The 17,689-nt window shown below is 49.9% G+C and overlaps 1 protein-coding gene and 1 long non-coding RNA gene across 7 annotated transcripts in view; one reads left to right on the plus strand and one right to left on the minus strand.

Annotated features, from left to right (window-relative positions):
• Positions 1-17,689, minus strand: part of LOC101951870 (butyrophilin subfamily 1 member A1-like) — a 207,180-nt gene that overhangs the window by 100,963 nt on the left and 88,528 nt on the right. For 3 of the 6 annotated variants that reach the window (XM_065564942.1, XM_065564941.1, XM_065564943.1), the window contains exon 2: positions 1,248-1,364. In XM_065564942.1, coding sequence (XP_065421014.1) covers positions 1,248-1,364 — 117 coding nt within the window. Of the gene's footprint in view, positions 1-1,247; positions 1,365-3,332; positions 3,578-3,838; positions 4,791-17,689 lie in introns of those variants that run through there. The other 3 variants (XM_065564945.1, XM_065564944.1, XM_065564946.1) reach the window with 3 other exon arrangements.
• LOC135975049 (uncharacterized) overlaps positions 1-17,689 on the plus strand; it is a 234,349-nt gene that overhangs the window by 94,906 nt on the left and 121,754 nt on the right. The window lies entirely within an intron of this gene.

The raw sequence follows: 17,689 nt of genomic DNA on the forward strand, positions 1-17,689 counted from the left end.
GGAAGCAATAGTAGCACTTTTAGACTTTACCACTTGTCTAGTGAAAACAGATTGTTGGGCAGATAAAAGAAAATTAATCAACTCAAATCAAACCTTTTTCAACTCAGATTTAAGTGGATGGCTAATGTCAAAAGAGCCGTGATTAGTTTGGAAATGGCATTCGACATGATGTTTTTTCGGCACTGCAACAGTATCACCGCACGATAAGCAAACACATTTCCCTTTGTTTTCAATAAAACAATAGGATTCTTCCCACTCTGCGTTGAAATAATACGTACGTTGTCTTTTATTTGAACCACTCATTTTGGGGGAAAATGTTAAAAAAATAATAAATCACAAAGCACGAGAAAACAGCAGTATCAGTGCAGTGGAAGAATACTCACATACAGGGCCGGCTCCAGGCACCAGCGGAACAAGCACATGCCTGGGGCGGCACATGCTAAGGGGCAGCATTCTGTCCACTCTTTGGGCGGCAGAGTCCAAGCGGGTTTTTTTTTTTCTGCTTCGGCAGTTTGGGCGGGTTTTTTTGTTTGTTTTGTTTTGTTTTGCGTTTTGGCAGATCGGGCGGTGGCAGTCCGAGCCCCTTTTCCTTTCTTTTGTTGGCAATTCTGAGCAGCGCGGAGAGAAGCTGGAGAGAAGATGCAGCCCCGCGCCTGCTGGGCACTACTTTTCACACCGTGTGACTAGGCGAGTGCACATAGATACCCCGGCGGGCACCATGGTGTCCCCGGGCACCGTGTTGGGGACCACTGCTATAAGGCCTTCACCAATGGCACAGAATAAAGAAGACAGCAAATATCCTCACATCCTCACTGAGACATGAGGTTTACCTCTCAGCCTTAGTCAGATGTCCCCAATGCAGTACGAATGGCTTGTGTGTTTTCAATTCATAACCAGAGAGTTGGGGATTCATGATTCTTTGGGGCTGAAGAGTCTGATCTGTGTAGTGTAAAGGAATTGGGTAGTGTCCCTTTAAATAGTTTGTGAGCCCCATAGTGATGCTCACCATGTTCTATGTCTTAGAAGCTACCAGTCAGAGCAGCAGTGTGTGTGTAGCTAGGCCTGACAAGATTGCATATAGGTAACAAACATGGTTACTAGGGACCCAGCTGTGACCTGTGGTTTCTCCACATTACTGGTTGTAGGCAGGTTGAGCAGACGTGGTTTACAAGACAAGACAGTGATTTGAGATGTACGGTGATGACCAGCAACAGCAGCAAACCCAGCGAGGAGACTGGAGCTCCTACCTGACTCCAGCCTGTGAACCTGTAGAGCGAGGCAGAGAGCGACGTAGCCGGGCAGAGCGGAGCTCACTGTGGAGCCGGGGTAGAACGAGGGAACCTTCCCCATCATCGTAGCTTGGTCTGGGGAACAGGAGAAATAACAAACCAGATGGCGAGTGAGTGTGATGCAGTGACAGGACAGTACCATGGGGCAGTGCAGAGGATGTAACAAGCCTCACTGCTGCCTTACATACACCAGAAGGGAAGGGATTTCCCCCACAATCCTCGTCTGCCCTGGCTCTGAGCAGGGTTAGATGTCACTGTGCCAGCAACTGTTCCATACCACGTTCACACCATGGCTGGCACCTGTGGAGCTGTCTGGTCTTATTAAGGCCTTGGCTACACTTGGCAATTCACAGCGCTGCCGCGGCAGCGCTGTGAAGTGCAAGTGTAGTCACACCACTAGCGCTGCGAGAGCGCTCTCGCAGCACTATAAGTACTCCACCTCTCTGAGGGGAGTAGTTTGCAGCGCTGCGTGCGAGCGTGCAGCGCTTCCGGCGCTGATTACACTGGCGCTTTATAGCGCTGCACTCGCTGCGCTCGGGGGGGGGGGCGTTTTCACACCCCTGAGCGCAGCAAGTTGCAGGGCTGTACAGCGCCAGTGTAGCCAAGGCCTTGGATTTCAACACACTCTCGAGAGCAGGGACGGTCCCTCACTACTGGTGTGTACGGCACAATCAGGCACCCCTCTTGCTTGGGGCATTTAGATACTCCCGTAGAATGGGACATATTAAGGAAAACAAGCCAGTGCAGGCAAGGCCATTGACTGTGCTATGAATGGCCACTGATTGCTGTGGGGAAAAATGGCTCCATCTCCCAACCACACCCGTCCTGTGTGAGGGACCTCTGGGGATCTCCCAATGAGCAAATCAGTCCCTGGCCCCGATGATTTTGCATGTGTGACCCACTCTCATTGCCTCCAGCATTGGTGCAATGTCAGGAATGAATTCTGAGCAGGGTCACCACGTCTCTGTGCCCCTGCGATCTGTAACATTGAAACCGCTCTAAGGATATGTCTCCACTGCAGCTGGGAGCGAGCTTCCCAGTGGGACAGACAGACGTGCTGGCTCTGCTGGAACTAGCACACGAGCACAGCAAAGTAGCTTTGGTAGCCAAGGCAGCAGCTCAGGTTACCTGCCAGGATCACGGTTGGCTTGTACTTGGGCAGCTAGCTCGAGCCGCGGCCCATGCTACATTGCTGTTTTTAGTGCACTATCTTGAGCAGAAAGAACGAGGAGTACTTGTGGCACCTTAGAGACTAACAAATGTATTTGACCATAAGCTTTCATGGGCTAAACCCCACTTCATCGGGTGCATGCAGTGGAAAATACAGTAGGAAGCATGCATACATCCACTGCATGCATCTGATGAAGTGGGCTTTAGCCCACAAAAGCTTATGCTCAAATAAATTTGTTAGTCTCTAAGGTGCTACAAGTACTCCTGTTCTTTTTGCTGATACAGACTAACACAGCTACCATTCTGAAATCTATCTTGAGCATGTGTCTGTCTGTTTATGGTGGGAATTGCACCGCCCAGCTGCAGTGTAGATGTACCCTTAGAGACAAAGAGCTTTAGGCTCACGCTGCACTGAGCCATGCAACCCCTGCCAGGCTGTGCGGTGGTGTAAAATCCTCCCAGGAAGTAGAAGGTGCCTGTAACTTCCCCTACAGCCACCAGGGCCAGTGTTGGCCACAGAGCGGCCAGTGTTGGACTGGAAGGGAATGTGACCAGGGCTCCAGGTCACAGACTCATGGACTTCCCTACTAACCCCCCTCCCCCCTCAGGGCTCCCACTGACAGAGCGCGGGGGGGAGGTGAAGCACTCCCTGCCCTGGCAGGCACCCATAGGGTGGGTGGCAGTGGTAACAGCACCTGCCCTCCCTCGGGGCAATGGCCCTGCAGACCCAGGTGGAGCTGGGAGGGATTCACTGAATGTGGACCAAGGGTTTTCTCTTCTAGTCTTTCACCCCCTGCCTCCGGAACTTCAGTTTAGTGAGTTAATAACAAAGGATGGGGGGGGAGAGAAACACAAATACACACACACACACACCTGTCACAAAGGGAGCCCAGCTCTGTGCCAGCCTCCCAGTCTGTGTTCAGATGAACAGAGAAATCTCTGAATTTGCAGGGACATTCCCACAGCCAGGTTGACATTCAGAGTCAGGAGGTGCCAGTTTCTCCGGAGAATCCCTTCAGTGAGGCCCATGGGTGATAGCAGCCCTCAGTGCCGTGTGTCCAGAGATCTCAGACCGAGCCGTGCAGCTGGGGATCCGGAGCCTGGAGCTCCCGTCCCTGCTGAATCCCAGAAAGAAGCTTTGAATCAGAAAGTCTGGAAGGTTCCACAAAATTGTACAAAGATCTAGAACATTCTAGGAGGTTAATGACAAATGAGCCATATAAGGAAATCCTGAAACATTTTTCTTCAAACATTTGATTTTTCCTTTTATCGCTAACAACAAAAACAGCCCCCGAGCCCGGCGCCCCCCAGCCCAGCACCCCAGGCAGTCGCCTCAGTTACGAGCCCCAAAATCCGGCCCTGGTCCCCATGTCACTCACCGAGGCTGCAGCCCCAGTTACATTTGTTACATTTGTAGCTGAATTGAGGGGGCCGAGCCCCCTCCCCGCCTGGGCCTTCACTGCGCTTCAAAACTGAAAGTACCAGAGTAGCGGGAAGTTGAAGTCAAGGTCCATGTCCCGGGCTGGTGGGGGCGGAGCAAATTCCTCTTAAAGTAACAGCCCCTCGCGGGGCTTGGAGCTGGGGGGCTGGGGGGTCAGTTTGCCGGGGGAGCCAGTGTAGGGGTGTCAATGCCCCCCCCCCCCCAGCTGCTGTTCCTGCTCCCCAGGGATCGCTGGGTTCAGTAATGAGGCAGAACAATGAAGAGTCTTTGTGGCACTTTAAAGACTAAGAAATGTGGTGATGAAGTGAGTTTTAGCTCATGCCCAAATACATGTGTTAGTCTCGGAGTCTAGGTGCCACAGGGACTCCCCCTTGTTTTTGCTGATGCAGAGTAACAGGGCTTCCCCTCTGAAACCCGGCAGAATGAGGACGGTGGAAGGAGGGGGGGATGCTGGGGGAGGGGGGAGCTGAAATCCGGAGTGACCGAGTGGGAACCGGGGCGGGAAGCAACAGCTGGTCAATGTGGGATCAGAACGGACTGACTGGGACTCAGGCACTGCCCGGCTGTAGCTGGCTCGGCTCCTGCAGGCGCTCAGGGGAGCAGAGCGGGGGGCGGGGGCGGGCAGCAGCTCTGGGACTCGCAGACCCACGAGCAGAGCTGGGGCGAGGAGGGGCCGTTGGTGCAGAGTCACTTTCCTGCCCGGCCCCGGCCCTTCCCCCGGGTCTCTCCCCTCAGCTGCAGGCTCCGGAGCTGCTGTCGGCAGAGCCCGGGGCTGGTTCCCGCCCCCGGAGAAATCCCCCCCCCCGGAGTGCAATGGCCGAGTGTGAGTGCCGGTGAAATCTCCGGGGGGCTCAGGGCTGGGGCTAGAGGAGGATCCTGGGGGGAAGCGGCGGGTCCGTCACTGTTACGCTGTAACCAGCAGCCCGGAGAGGAGGAGTCCGTGGGGCTCCCTAGGCTGGATCCTGATAAAGCACCTGAGTTCCCCTCCCCCCAGCCCCGCTCCTTCCAAAACAGGGACCTGGAGCAGGACGGGGAGCAGAGCCCAGATCTGGTGACCTGCTCCGCAGAGATGCTCCCACCCACCGAAGTCCCTTAGGTGCCTGTTTCTGCCGCTAGCCATGTGCACTGTTGCCTCCCACTAGGCACCCCCATGCCTATCTCCTGCCCAATCCCTAGCACGAACCATGACCCTGGGGAAGACAGGTGCTCCTCTGCTTATCTCACCTGCAGGGTCTGATCCAGCAGGTCTGCTCAGAGGACAAGCATCAGATCCAGTCTCAGACAAAATCTGGCCAGAGAAGGATGTGCCACCCCAATATGCAATATGAAGAGACCCAGGTTCACTTCCCCTCTGTCTGAGGGAGAGAAAGGACTTGAACTGGGGTCTCCCACACCTCTTAGGGGAAGCTCTCTAATAATTTGTTCTAGTATGTTTTCAGGGACTGAAGTTAGGCTGACTGGTCTATAATTCCCTGGGTTGTTTTTGTTCCTCTTTTTAAAGATAGGTACAATGTGCCCATCTCCAGTCCTCTGGGACCTCACCCGTCCTCCATGAGTTCTAAGAAATAATTATGAACAGTTCTGAGAGTGCTTCAGGGAGTTCTTTATGTGCCCTGGGGTGAATTTCATCAGGCTCTGACAACTCCAATACACCTAACTTATCAAAATATACTTTAACCTGTTCTTTCCCTATTTTCACTGGCATTCCTTCCCCCTTGCAGTTAATATTAATTGTGTGGAGTATCTAGTCACAATTTTAGTGAAGACTGAACCAAAACAGGCATTAAACACCTCAGTGCCTGCGACCAGGACATGGGTGATCATGCCTAGGAGTCAGAACAGGAGTCAGAGGCTTGATGCCAGACCCAGGGATTAGAGCTGATGTCAGAGGTCAGGAATCGGAGCCGAGGGCCAGAACTGGATTACTTGGAATGAGGCAAGAGAGGGGCAAATTTTGGGCCGAGTTAGGAGCAGGATGAGAACAAGGCTGGAACAAGATTGGAAACAAGCCAGTGCAGGAGCTGTCACAGCCCAGCCATGGGATAATGGTTTGAGCTGCCACTAAACCACTGTTGCTGGTGGACTTAAGAGCTGGTCTGCTGACTCTTCCAAGCAAATCAGGCAGTGTAGCCAATCAGGCAGTTTACTACAGATCAGCTGAACTGGTTCGGTTGCCCAGAGACTGGCAGGCCCTGGTTCCTGACAGTAGACCCGGCCCCGATGGCAACTCATAGGGGCCTCATGGTCCAGTTTCTTGGGGTACTTCCCATGGAGCTCTCGCAATAGATCCTGGGTATGGATGTTCCCTACTGGGTCCCAAGACCACACGTCTGGACTGTAGCTCTTCCAGTCCATCCAGTACTGGAGCCTTCCCCTAACTTGCTGAGAATTGAGGATTCAGTGGACCAAGTATTCCTCCTGTCCCTGGACTGTTATGGGTGGTGGTGGAGTGTTGGAGCAAATAGGGTCTGGTTCTTGGTCTGGAGCTTTCAAAGTGAGATGTGAAAGACGGGGTGAATCTTCAAGGACTCAGGCAGCTGTAACTGGAAAGGTAGTGAGTTCACCCATTCTATAATCTTGAAGAGGCCCAGATATTGGTAGTCTACTTTGATGGATGGATAGCTCTATTTAAGGTTGTGGGCAGAGAGCCACATCTTGTCCCATATGGCCAGACTAGGAAGAGCCTGACAGTCTTGGTCTGAATGGTGTTTAAAGGCATCTTTGGAGGACTGCAAATGTTTCTTGAGCTCCTGTTGCACCCAGTGTAACTAGGAGGTTAAATTTGCAGGAGCTGATGCTGGGGAACTCACAGGCAAGTCTGGGTGGCAGCAGGAGTGAAAGCCATGGCTTGTAAAAAATGGGCTATGTTGGGTTGAGGCTTGGCTTGCATTGTTATGTGCAAACTCAGCATAGCACAGCAGGGGGTACTGTTCATCCTGGTGATAACTCAAAAGGCAGCAAAACTACTGCTCCAAGTTTTGATTGACCCTCTCTGTTTGCACATTAGTTTGGGGGAGATAGGTGGATGAGGTGAGGAACTCGATGCCAAGGAGTCTAGAAATTCACACCAGATTTGGGAGATGCATTGGGTCCCTGATCCAATGTAATGCCCACTGTTAATCCATGGTAGCAGAAGACATTTTTCAGGAAGAGCCATGCCATCTCCTGTGCAGTAGGAACAATACCAAATGGGATGAAGTGAACCATCTTTGTTAGGAGATCAACAACATCCAGGATTACCGAGTTTTCCCTGGGAGCTTGGCAGTTCTATGATGAAGTCCATTTATATAATAGACCAAGGCTACAGAGATCTTGAATTGGTCAAAATGGCCCTGAAGCAGTGAATTGTGGCATAGTTTCAATTCCTGAAGCCTAGGCTGTTGCTGGAACTTGAACAGAACCCTTGTGATAGAGGAGGCCATTCTATGGTCAGAATTTAGAGCTTGGTCAGGTACCCACATCAGTCAGGATCTGGTGGGTTTGGGTAGCAAACAGATCATTGGAGAGCCGGGGATGGATGGAGGATATCACTCAGACTGCTGTCTATTGTCCCGTTGACAAAGTTGTAAACCTTGAGCATGGTGGTAGAGGGATTTTTGCCAGGTTCATGATAGTCATTTTTTTTTTTTTCAGGAAAAGGCATCCACCTTCCCATTTCTTGTCTTTGGGCAATAGGTTACCACAAAATTGAAGCAATCAAAGAAGAGGGACCAGTGGATCTGGAATTGGTTAAGGCAGCTAGCAGTCCGTAGGCTCTTCAGGTTCTTGTGCTCTATCAGGACTTGGACCAGGAATTGGATTCCTCCTAGAAGAAGCACCACCCTCAAAAGCTGCCTTGATAGTCAGTGACTGCTTGTCACAAATAATGTAATTTTTCTCCACTAGGATTAGCTTCTGAGAATAGAAAATGCAGGGGCGTACTTGGTTGTGGGTGCCCACATGTTAAGATACTACTGCACCTATGGTAAAGTTTGAGGCATAGAACTCAATTGTAAAATGTTTGGTGGGATGTGGTTGAATCAGTATGGGTAATAAAGTGAATGCCTTCTTCAGTCGATCAAAGGCCAAATAAGCCTCAGTGTACAAGTGAACTGGACCCCCTTTTTCAGGAGCACCAGTATGGGTGCAACCAGGTGGAAGAATCCTTTAATAAACCTCATGTAGAAATTGGTGAACTCCAGAAATCCCTGCACTCGATGTACATCCTTGGGTGAGACCCAGTCGGATATTGCCGCCACCTTACGTGGTTCCATGGTGAATCCCTCAGGCAAGTCAAAACATCCCAAGAATTCCACTGTGTCCTTATCAAACTTGCATTTCTTAAGCTTCACGTAGAGGTGGTGTTGGTGGAGTGTCTCCAAGACAGTGCATACATGATGATTGCGGAGGTCTTGACTTTTAGAGAAAATAAGGATGTTGTCCATGTAAATGACTACAAATTGGTCCAGCCTGTCTCTAAAGATATCATTTTTGAAATGGTGCAAGTTTGCTGGGGCGTTGCACAATCCAAACAGCATGACCAAATGTTCAAAGTGGCTATACCAGATATGAAAGGTGGACTTCCATTTGTTTCTTTCGCAGATCCTCACCAAGCTATAAAATTTATAGAGGTCCAACTTTGTGAAGACCTTGGCAGAGCAGAGTCTTTCAAACAGCTCATTAATTAGGAGTAAGGGGCAGGGGCGGCTCTATGTATTTTGCTGCCCCAAGCACAGGAGTCAGGCAGCCTTTGGCGGCACGCCTGCGGGAGGTCCACTGGTAACGCAGATTCGGTGACATGCCTGCAGGAGGTCCGCTGGTCCTGCGCCTTTGGCGTACCCACCGCCGAATTCCTGCCAAAGCCGCGGGACCGGCAGACCTCCCACAGGCAAGCCACCAAAGGCTGCCTGACTGCTGCCCTCACGGCGACCGGCAGGCCGCCTCCCCGTGGCTTGCTGCCCCAGGCACGCGCTTGGAGCGCTGGTGCCTGGAGCCGCCCCTGGTAAGGGGTACTGGTTTCAGATTATAAACTTGTTCAGAGCTTGGTATTCCACAGAAGGATGGAGGGAGCTGACTTGCTTTGAAACAAAGAAGATCGGGGCCTCCACTGGGGGCATGCAGGGACAAATGAACTCCTTCTGCAGGATTTCCTCAAGATAGCTCCAGACTGCCTGTAGTTTGGGTTTGGAGAGGGAGTCAATGCACCTGTAGGGAACCTCTGCTCTAAGCTGGTGGTTGATGAGGCAGTCATAGCTCTGATTAGGCAGTCGGGTGTCAGTTTTCTTTTTGTCAGACACTTCGGCATAGTGTTGATATTTAACAAGATCCTCTCTTCACATCTCTGAATTCTTGGACCAAGTAAACCACAAAGGGTGGGTGGTACCAGGTTGGCTCTTGGGAAACAGGTTTGTTGGCAAGATAGGTCAAAGGGTCAAAGGATACCATCCCTGACTGCCAGCATCTGCGTGGGTTGTGGACAGGAAGCCAGGGAGTGGCAAGGACAACTGATAGATGTGGTGAATGAATTATCCCAAACTGGAGGAATAACTTAGTACCCAGCACCAGGGTTAAAGCCCCTGCATTACTCTCAGCTGTAGATCCCTTTTTGGTGCTGTCTTCTCTCAGCTCAAATATGACGGGTTTGTGACAAAGACCCCCTGGGGATGCACGTCCTCTGATGTTGGCAGGCACATCTGCAGTATACTGTGACTATGCATCCAATCTTATCTGGGATTAGGGTGACCAGACAGCAAATGTGAAAAATCGGGACAGGGGGTGGGGGGTAATAGGAGCCTATATAAGAAAAAGACCCCAAAATCGGGACTGTCCCGATAAAATCGGGACATCTGGTCACCCTATCTGGGATCTCCACCAGTCCATCAAAATTGTTACCTGGAATGTTGCAACTCTTCTCAGGCATGGTCATCAGATCGCAGTCTCATGCGAAACGAAGATCTTGGCATATCAATCGCAAGCCTAAAGAAACAAGGCTGATAGATCACGGACATCACAAGTTGGAAGATGCTTTATTTCTGTATTCTGGCGGCCCCGACTACTTACATTGGATAGCACTACTACTGTGAGGTGAGGCCAAGTTCTCCTTGATAATCTGGACACCTGTGTTGTTACCTCTCAGCTCTGTGTACTTAGGAAACCAGGGTGCCGTACCCAGCCTGTCTGACTCACAAAAGACCTTCCCCCTACCGCCAGCCTCTGCTTGAACCAAATCTGCATCAGAAGAAAGACTTACAAAAAGCAATGAAAAGGCAATTGGAGAGACATCTAAACCCCAGGAATAAGGATGACAGGATTAAGGAAACTCCCCTAGCCTCATTTGCGTCGAAGAAGGGAGAAAGAGGCATCTCCAGTAGCATACAGAATAGAGAACAGAGATTCCAAAGCAAGAACCACACAGAACTCTGGGACCAGAAAAGCAGGGAAGCAGTGCATGATGGGGAATCTCTGCTCCAGATGTTAATGAACCCATGCCTGCACACATCCAGCTCAGTAGTTATCAGACCAATTCTAGTAATAAATCCTTTATTGATATCCAAAATAGTGAAGCTCCCTAATTGCATTGTGAGCTCCCTCCAAGGAACACTGCCCAAAGCCAGGAATGATCAGCTCCCATGGTCTAGCCTGAATAAAACAACTTTGGTATTCTCCCTTGTTTACACATAAACAAATCTAGTGTTCTCTCTTGAATCATTGTTGTTTCTCTACAAAAACCCCTACTTATGCTCAAGTAAGTGTTCTGATGCCTAGATCCAAAATCTGTATCAGTTCCACTGGGACTTCATCTTCTCCTGACTGATCATGCTGGGGGCTCTGCCTGTCTCCAGCACTCCAGACCCTCAGCTACCACCACCTGGGACTCCTGACTGATTCAAGTTTCATGGAGTGGTGAGACCCCATCTCTCTCTCTCTCTCTCTCTCTAGGTATAGACTTCTGACCCTGACTTGTGTGATCAGGTATAGTTTTATAAACCTGACATTTATAATCAAATTTAAGTTAGATTTAATATAACTGTTTTATTTGTTTGGCTCCCCTATGGTTATTACCTGACAATAAATAACTTTCACGATTAAGCTAGTTGCTTCTCTCTCTCTCGCCCTCGTAGGTGTTTTTTGGTTTCGTCATTCGCTCTGCAGCAACGCTCCTCGTACCTAAGCTAAAAGATTCCTGCAGAGCCCTAAAACCCAGTGGGGTTTGCTCATCAAGTGGGTTACTACCAGAACAATTGTAACGTGAAAGTGGGCATAGTGACATGCTGAACCAGGGACATTTGAGGTTGGCAGCTTGGAAGTGCTGCTCGACCCAGCCTACTCAGGTGTACTCCATTCCGGTGCGGTGCACACAGCATATGAGAGTGACAGCTTGGAGGTGCTGTTCGACCCAGCCTGCTGAGTCCAAGGGCCTATGAGGGTGACAGCTTGGAAGTGTTGCTTGACCCAGCCTACTGAGTTCAGGGACATATAAGGGGTCAGCTTGGGAGTGCTGATTAACCCGATCCTCTCAGACACGCTCTGTTACTGTGTGTGTGTCTGTGTCTGATTCTGAGGCTGGAAGAACCCAGCCCTGGGGAACCTAGGTCCTGCAGGATAGCTCCATTGGGAGGGGACTTGCAGAAGGGAGAAGCAGAGCTCTGTATGAGAACACAAGTGACATAAGCAGTACATTGATAGAAGTACAGAACACCTCCCCCCCAGAAGAGTAACCCTAATAAATGAGCATACCCCAAATTAACGAGCAAAGCTGGTAACAGTGTATTCTCATTTACTTATTGCATGTCTTAAACATCAGCACAGTTACCTCACTGTCATAGTAGTCTATGCACCAACAGAGGAATCTGTTGATTGAGTTAAAGATAATTTCCACCATCAATTGGAATCTCTAGTATGCACAGTTCCTCCACATGATAATCTCGTGATCCTGGGCGACCTAAATGCAGTTACTGGCTCCCTGCAAACTGGGTTTGAACAGGTCATTGTTCAATATGGTTCAGGCATATTCAATTAATACTTTTGCTGCTTGTTCACATTCTGCACCTCCCAGAATCTTTCCATTCTTGGGTCATGGTTCAAGCGGTGACACATACACCAGATGTCATGGATCTCTCATGATGGTGTTACTCAGAAGGAGTTGGACCACATCATCACACATGACAGGCATCTCTTCGCCTCCTGTAGAGTATATCGTGTTGCGGAATGTGCGGCAAACACAGATCACCACCTACTGGTTGCCCATATGGTGTTGACACTCCGACGAGCAGGTAAGGCTTCTTCAACTATGAAGTAGTTTGACATCGACGTACTTCGTGTGCCAGGTTTAGTCAACAGGTTTTGTATCATCATCAGCAATAGATTATTGGCTCTAACCAATCTGACTGATGACATGGAGGTTGCCTGGTCCTTTTTACTTCTACTCTCAACCAACCCACTGAGCAGATGATTGGCTATAGGAACCCAGCACGCTGGCTGTGGCTATCGGAGGAGGCCTTCCAGATAATTAAATTGAAGGCCGCAGCCACCAGCGTGGTGATAAGATAATCAGCTGAAGCGAAAATGTAACACCCTAACACTCCGCGATTGTGAGGCATATTATAACCAAGAGGCAGATGATGTTGAATTTGGCTTAGCCAGGGGCGACTCAAAGACAGCATTCCATGTGATCCACAACCTCAGCAGTCAAGAAGCAGTCACTACAAACGACATCCTGAATGACAGCCAAGGCCATCCATGTAAATAAGATGATGACATCCTCTCACTCTGGGGGGAACATTATCACAGTGCCATGAACCAAGCTACAGCTGCTGCTTGCTCAGAGCTGGACGATCTGGCAGCCACTGCAGTTCTGGACCCAGACATTTGTACTGATGCACCAACATTGGATGCAGTGAAGCATGCCATCTGCAACCTGAAAACGGACATGTGGCCGGTGCTGATGGCATCCCCCCGGAGCTGCTAAAATGTGCTATTGACCCTCTGTGATAAATGAGGGGGGATAGCTCCCTTTTATGGACACCCTGCCAGTCAGTAGCTATAGAATCCTCCTTAGCAGCTGTACCCTAATTGCCTTAACTGTAAAGGGTTAACAGAAGCTTAACCTGAGTTGGCACCTGACCAGGGGAACCAATAGGGAGTTTGTACCCTTTCAAATTGGAAAAACTGCTGGGGGTGGGGAAGGGGATTGTTTGTCTCTCGGGCTGAAGAGAGGGGAAGGCAGCAACAAGCTGTAAGCTTTAAGCCAGGTATGGGAAATCCTCAGCATCATACCTAGAAACTCCTCATTTGGAACCCCAGATATGTAAGTGGCACAGGAAAAGTTAAGACAGATGCAATTAGGAACCATTTTGGTTTGTGGATTCGTCTGTGCTAACCCCAGGTGCTTTTGTTTTGCTTGTAACCTTTAAGCTGAACCCCAAAAAAGTTATTTTTGGTGTTTAATCCCTAAAGCCTGAGTTTTCAGATGTGTTTCTTTCTTTTTTAATAAAATTTACCTTTTTTTAAAGAATCCTTTGATTCCAAAGTCCTTAGAGAAGGGTTTGGTCTGTGCTCACATTGCTAAGGCAGCTGGTTGGTATTTTATTCTTGAGTCTCCCCAGGAAAGGGGGTATAGAGGTTTGGGGGGATATTTTGAGGGGATACGGATTCCAAGTGACTCTTCCCTGAATATTTGTGTAAGTCACTTGGTGGTGGTAGCAAAATCTGTCCAAGGCAGAATATTGTGCATTTCAAGAGTTTTAACCTAAGGTGGTAGAAGATAAGCTTAGGGGGTCTCTTAGAGTTCAGATTTGGGGGGGGGTATATCCCGACACCCTCTAACTCACACACGGAGGTGCTCCATCAGATTTGAATCAGCCTCTGCCATGAGTCGTTTACAACAAAGATGGAACCAACATCATCTCAGCATGACAACCAAGTTCAGGATGTATTTGAGCTGCATCCTCCCCATATTGTTGTACAGCTGTGAAACATGGACACTACGCAGCTCAGACTGGGGAAAGCTGGAGGCTTTCCACACCAAATGCCAACATCGTATACTGGGCATAAAGTAGAATGACTTCATGTATAATGAAGATTTTTATGGTTGCTCTGGTCTACAGACTACTGGGGCCATTGTCTGCAGATGGCACCTTACGCTTTTCAGACATGTCGCAAGAATGCCACAAGACCTTCCGGGAAACTCCGTTATCTCGGTGGCTTGAAATATCCTGGATAAAATTCCATCAACTGAGGGGTGGAGGCAGCCCAAAGGCAGCCCCCCATTACATTGGTTCATCAAGTCTGTTCCCATGTTGGATTCTCAGGCCATCAAGCCCTTCCAGCTGCACAGGAATGGACCAAATGGGGAACGGTCATGAGGACCAACTGTTTGGCTAAGCATTGAAGAAGAAACTGGAGGACTTATTGGTGGCCTTGAAGAGTAGTTACTTCTAAGGGAGCCATCTGGTAGGGGACCAATCCTGACAAAAGGAGTGATCCATCTGTGGACTCGACTAACTCAGGGAGTCGTTGCACTGGGAGGGGATCTTGTGCAGTTTAGACAAACTCCAGATCCATGAAATTGCCTGAGGCACCCGAGTCGACCAGCACCTCTAGGTTGATATTGGACATCACACGGTGCTGGAGCTGAAGAGGGAGTTGGAGATGTATTAGACACTGATTTCCCTCAACAGGGAATTGGCCGACAAGTGTTGGTGGGGGCTGCTGGGGAGAGGGGAAGGATGCCAGGAGGGCAGAGGGTATGAGGAGAGGGGTGGGTTTTGTAGGCCAGAGGTGGGGTGAGTGGAAGGGCAGGTGCCAGGAAGGCAGAAGGGGGTGAAAGGACTGGTGGATGCTACAAGAACAGAGGTTGCTGGGGGAGGGGCAGGTGTCGGGGGCCAGAGGCAGGGTGAGCAAAGGGATAGGTGTACAGAAGTGCAGAGGGGGGTGAGGGGTGGAGCAGGTGCTAGGGGGCAGAGGGGAGGAGATGAGGGGTGGGTACCCAGAGGCAGAGGGAAGGGGAGGAGAGGGACGGGTGGTAAGAAGGCTGGGGATGGTGAGGTGAAGGGCAATTTCTGGGTTGCCTTGGGGAAGAGGGGGTGAGGTGAGGGGTGGGCACCAAGAGGTCAAAGGGGGGGTGGGGCGGGGCAGGTGCCAGGAGCATGGGGGGAGAGGGCGTCAGGGGACAGAGGCTGTGCAAGGGGAGGGGCATGTGCCAGGAGGGCAGAGGGGGGTGAGGAGACAGGCAGGCACTGGCTTTGTCTTGCATTGTCTGTGCTGGGGTTGCTGAGGCCATGGCAGCCAGACTCTCAGTGTTTCTGTTCTCTTCCCTTGCTCCGCTCTGTGCGGGCTTGTGCTGGCAGCGGGAGGTGTCTGCTGCGGGTATCAGCTCTTCTCACTCCCAGGAATGAAGACTGAGGAGGTGCCAGGAGTGGGAGGAGGAGAAACAAGAAGGAAAGAGAGAGTGGGAAAGGAATGGGAGATCGTCAAGGAGGAGGAGTGGAAAAGCAGAGAAGGAACAGAGGAGAGGGGCTGGGAGCACAAACAGACTGAGTGAGCAGCCTCTGAGTATCCTCATTTGTTATGCTCTGTAGAGCTTGTTAGAGGCTTGCTGAGAAAAATCACCCAGCGTCCCCTGCACCGGACAGTGTTCCCCTGCACACCCCACAGTCCCGCTGGGACACAGACAGAATGGAGGCACGTCCTCCTCCTAAATACACATTGGCCTAGTGGACGGTGCACTGGGGTAGGAGCAAAGCAACCATAATTTCTAGACTTATCTCTCCTGCTGGCAGAGAAACCTGCCACCTGGGGAAGAAGGGAGACTTTAAAAGTGTGTGACTCCCTCAGTCCAGGGTGTTGACCAGTTGGATTCACTCACTGATGGGTGAGGCACACCAAATATGGACAATATATGGTGAAACGGGGCTGAAAGCAACCGAATATAAAAGCTGGTGACATAAATACCAACGTGTCCTTTGAAATAATTGCTACAGCGCTGGGTTCCTCTTCCCACCATTTCTGTGGCAGTCTGGTTGTCGTGGCCCACGAGGGAGAGCCTGGTGACACCTCCTGATTAGAACCTCACATCCCACTGAGATGTTACAAAAATGGAGGAAAAGACTCAAGGCTCTGATAGGATAGATCCATGTTTCAGCCACACTGCCTTTCAGAGAGAATGTGTCCCATCTATGTGCCTGACTAAGATGTCTAATATGGGGCTACTCATGCATATGTAACCTGCTGTTTTTAGTGCATGCTGTGTGGACGGTAACAGCCTCCTGCTGCTGCCAGCGATTGTAGCTAGTTCTTTAGTTCAAGTGATGAAGAGCTGTGCTGCAGCGATGAAAGACCAGCGTTCAAACCCTCGTGATGATGTAGAGGATATTCCAATTATACTGAAAATAACTTTTATTTTTTAAACAGTAGGAAATTACTTGCCAAAAGCTACCTTAAGAACATTGTAAACAACAAGAATTACTGTGGCAGTGGGGAGCATTGTGCATTTGCAAGATTCCTGTTTGCTAAGACAACCTAGAGCCAGTGGGGTGAGTGTCCTGCGGAGCTGACCCATGCTGGGAGATCAGTGGTAGCTCCTGGGCCCAATATTCAGCATTATTCACTTATTTAAATGTGTCCAGAGCATCAATGTGGTGACAGTTGATTGTCCAGGCAGATGCCAGGCACAAGGGCAGAGCCTGTGACCGATGACTCGATTACACTCTCACACAAGGATCCAATTTTGTCCAAAAACTTTCTTCTCAGAGGAAGGAAAATGACACTTACCAATTTCTAGATCTTGTTTCCCTAAAACAAACAGAAATACATATAAATGTTTATTATGAAATTTCCTTCCCTTATGTGTTGTTTCTCTTTATTATCAAAGTTAAAGTCGGGTGATTATTCCTATTCAATTTCCTCTTTTCTGTTGCTTCCCCAAAAATGAAAGTGCTGCTGTGGATACAACTTTTTACATGGCCTGCTCTTTGAACTGATGCTGAATAAGTTCCCAGCCCTACAAGGCAGGAAAAACTGAAAAGTGAAATAAATGTATTTAAATATAGGTAGTAAAATGTGTTCAGCATGAAGGGGGAAAAACAAAACAAACACTGTGATGGGGTATACAGGACCCGCACTGGAGATGAAGGGGTTAAGGCAGCACTATTGGCAGTGGAAGCCACACCCCTTCACCCCTACTGGGCATGCACCAACTGCTGCTGCAGTATAAAAGGGAGCAGCCCAACTCAGTCAGGTGCTGATTGCTGAGAAGGAAGGATGCACCTCGCTTGCTCCAGCGTAGGGACAGCTGGAATCCCGGACCACAGGAGCCAGAGGTGCTGAGCCCCAAGTGTCAGCAGATGCCCCAGGGAGGCTGCAGTCACTGGGAGCAGTGCAGCCTGCAGAGCCCAGAGACATTGTGATCTGGGTGTCTTCAGTGACAGGAATCATGGTAGGAAGTAGCCAGGAGGACTAGCCATTGTCCCCACAGGAGTCGGTGTGTTGACCCCCTCACCCCCGTTGATTCATATATCGACTCCGGCCACTAGGTCATGGAGCCCTGAGACTAAGGGCAGTCATAGTGACATGCCTGTGGGCCCAAATGCTCTTTGCCCATGGTGAATGGGTATATAGGCCCCGTGACACACACAAACAAAGACAAACAATAGAAACATGAGGTGCTAGAGAACACTGTCTGGGGAGTTATGATGATAGATTGATTATTTGTTGAGGTTTAATGATAGAAGTGTAGCTAGCTAAAGTAGAACCATATCTACTTTCATGGAGACCAAATTTAAGGCCAGAAGGGACCATTAGATCAGAGTAA

Source organism: Chrysemys picta, chromosome 12 (genome assembly GCF_011386835.1).
Source record: "Chrysemys picta bellii isolate R12L10 chromosome 12, ASM1138683v2, whole genome shotgun sequence".
NCBI lineage: Eukaryota > Metazoa > Chordata > Testudines > Emydidae > Chrysemys > Chrysemys picta.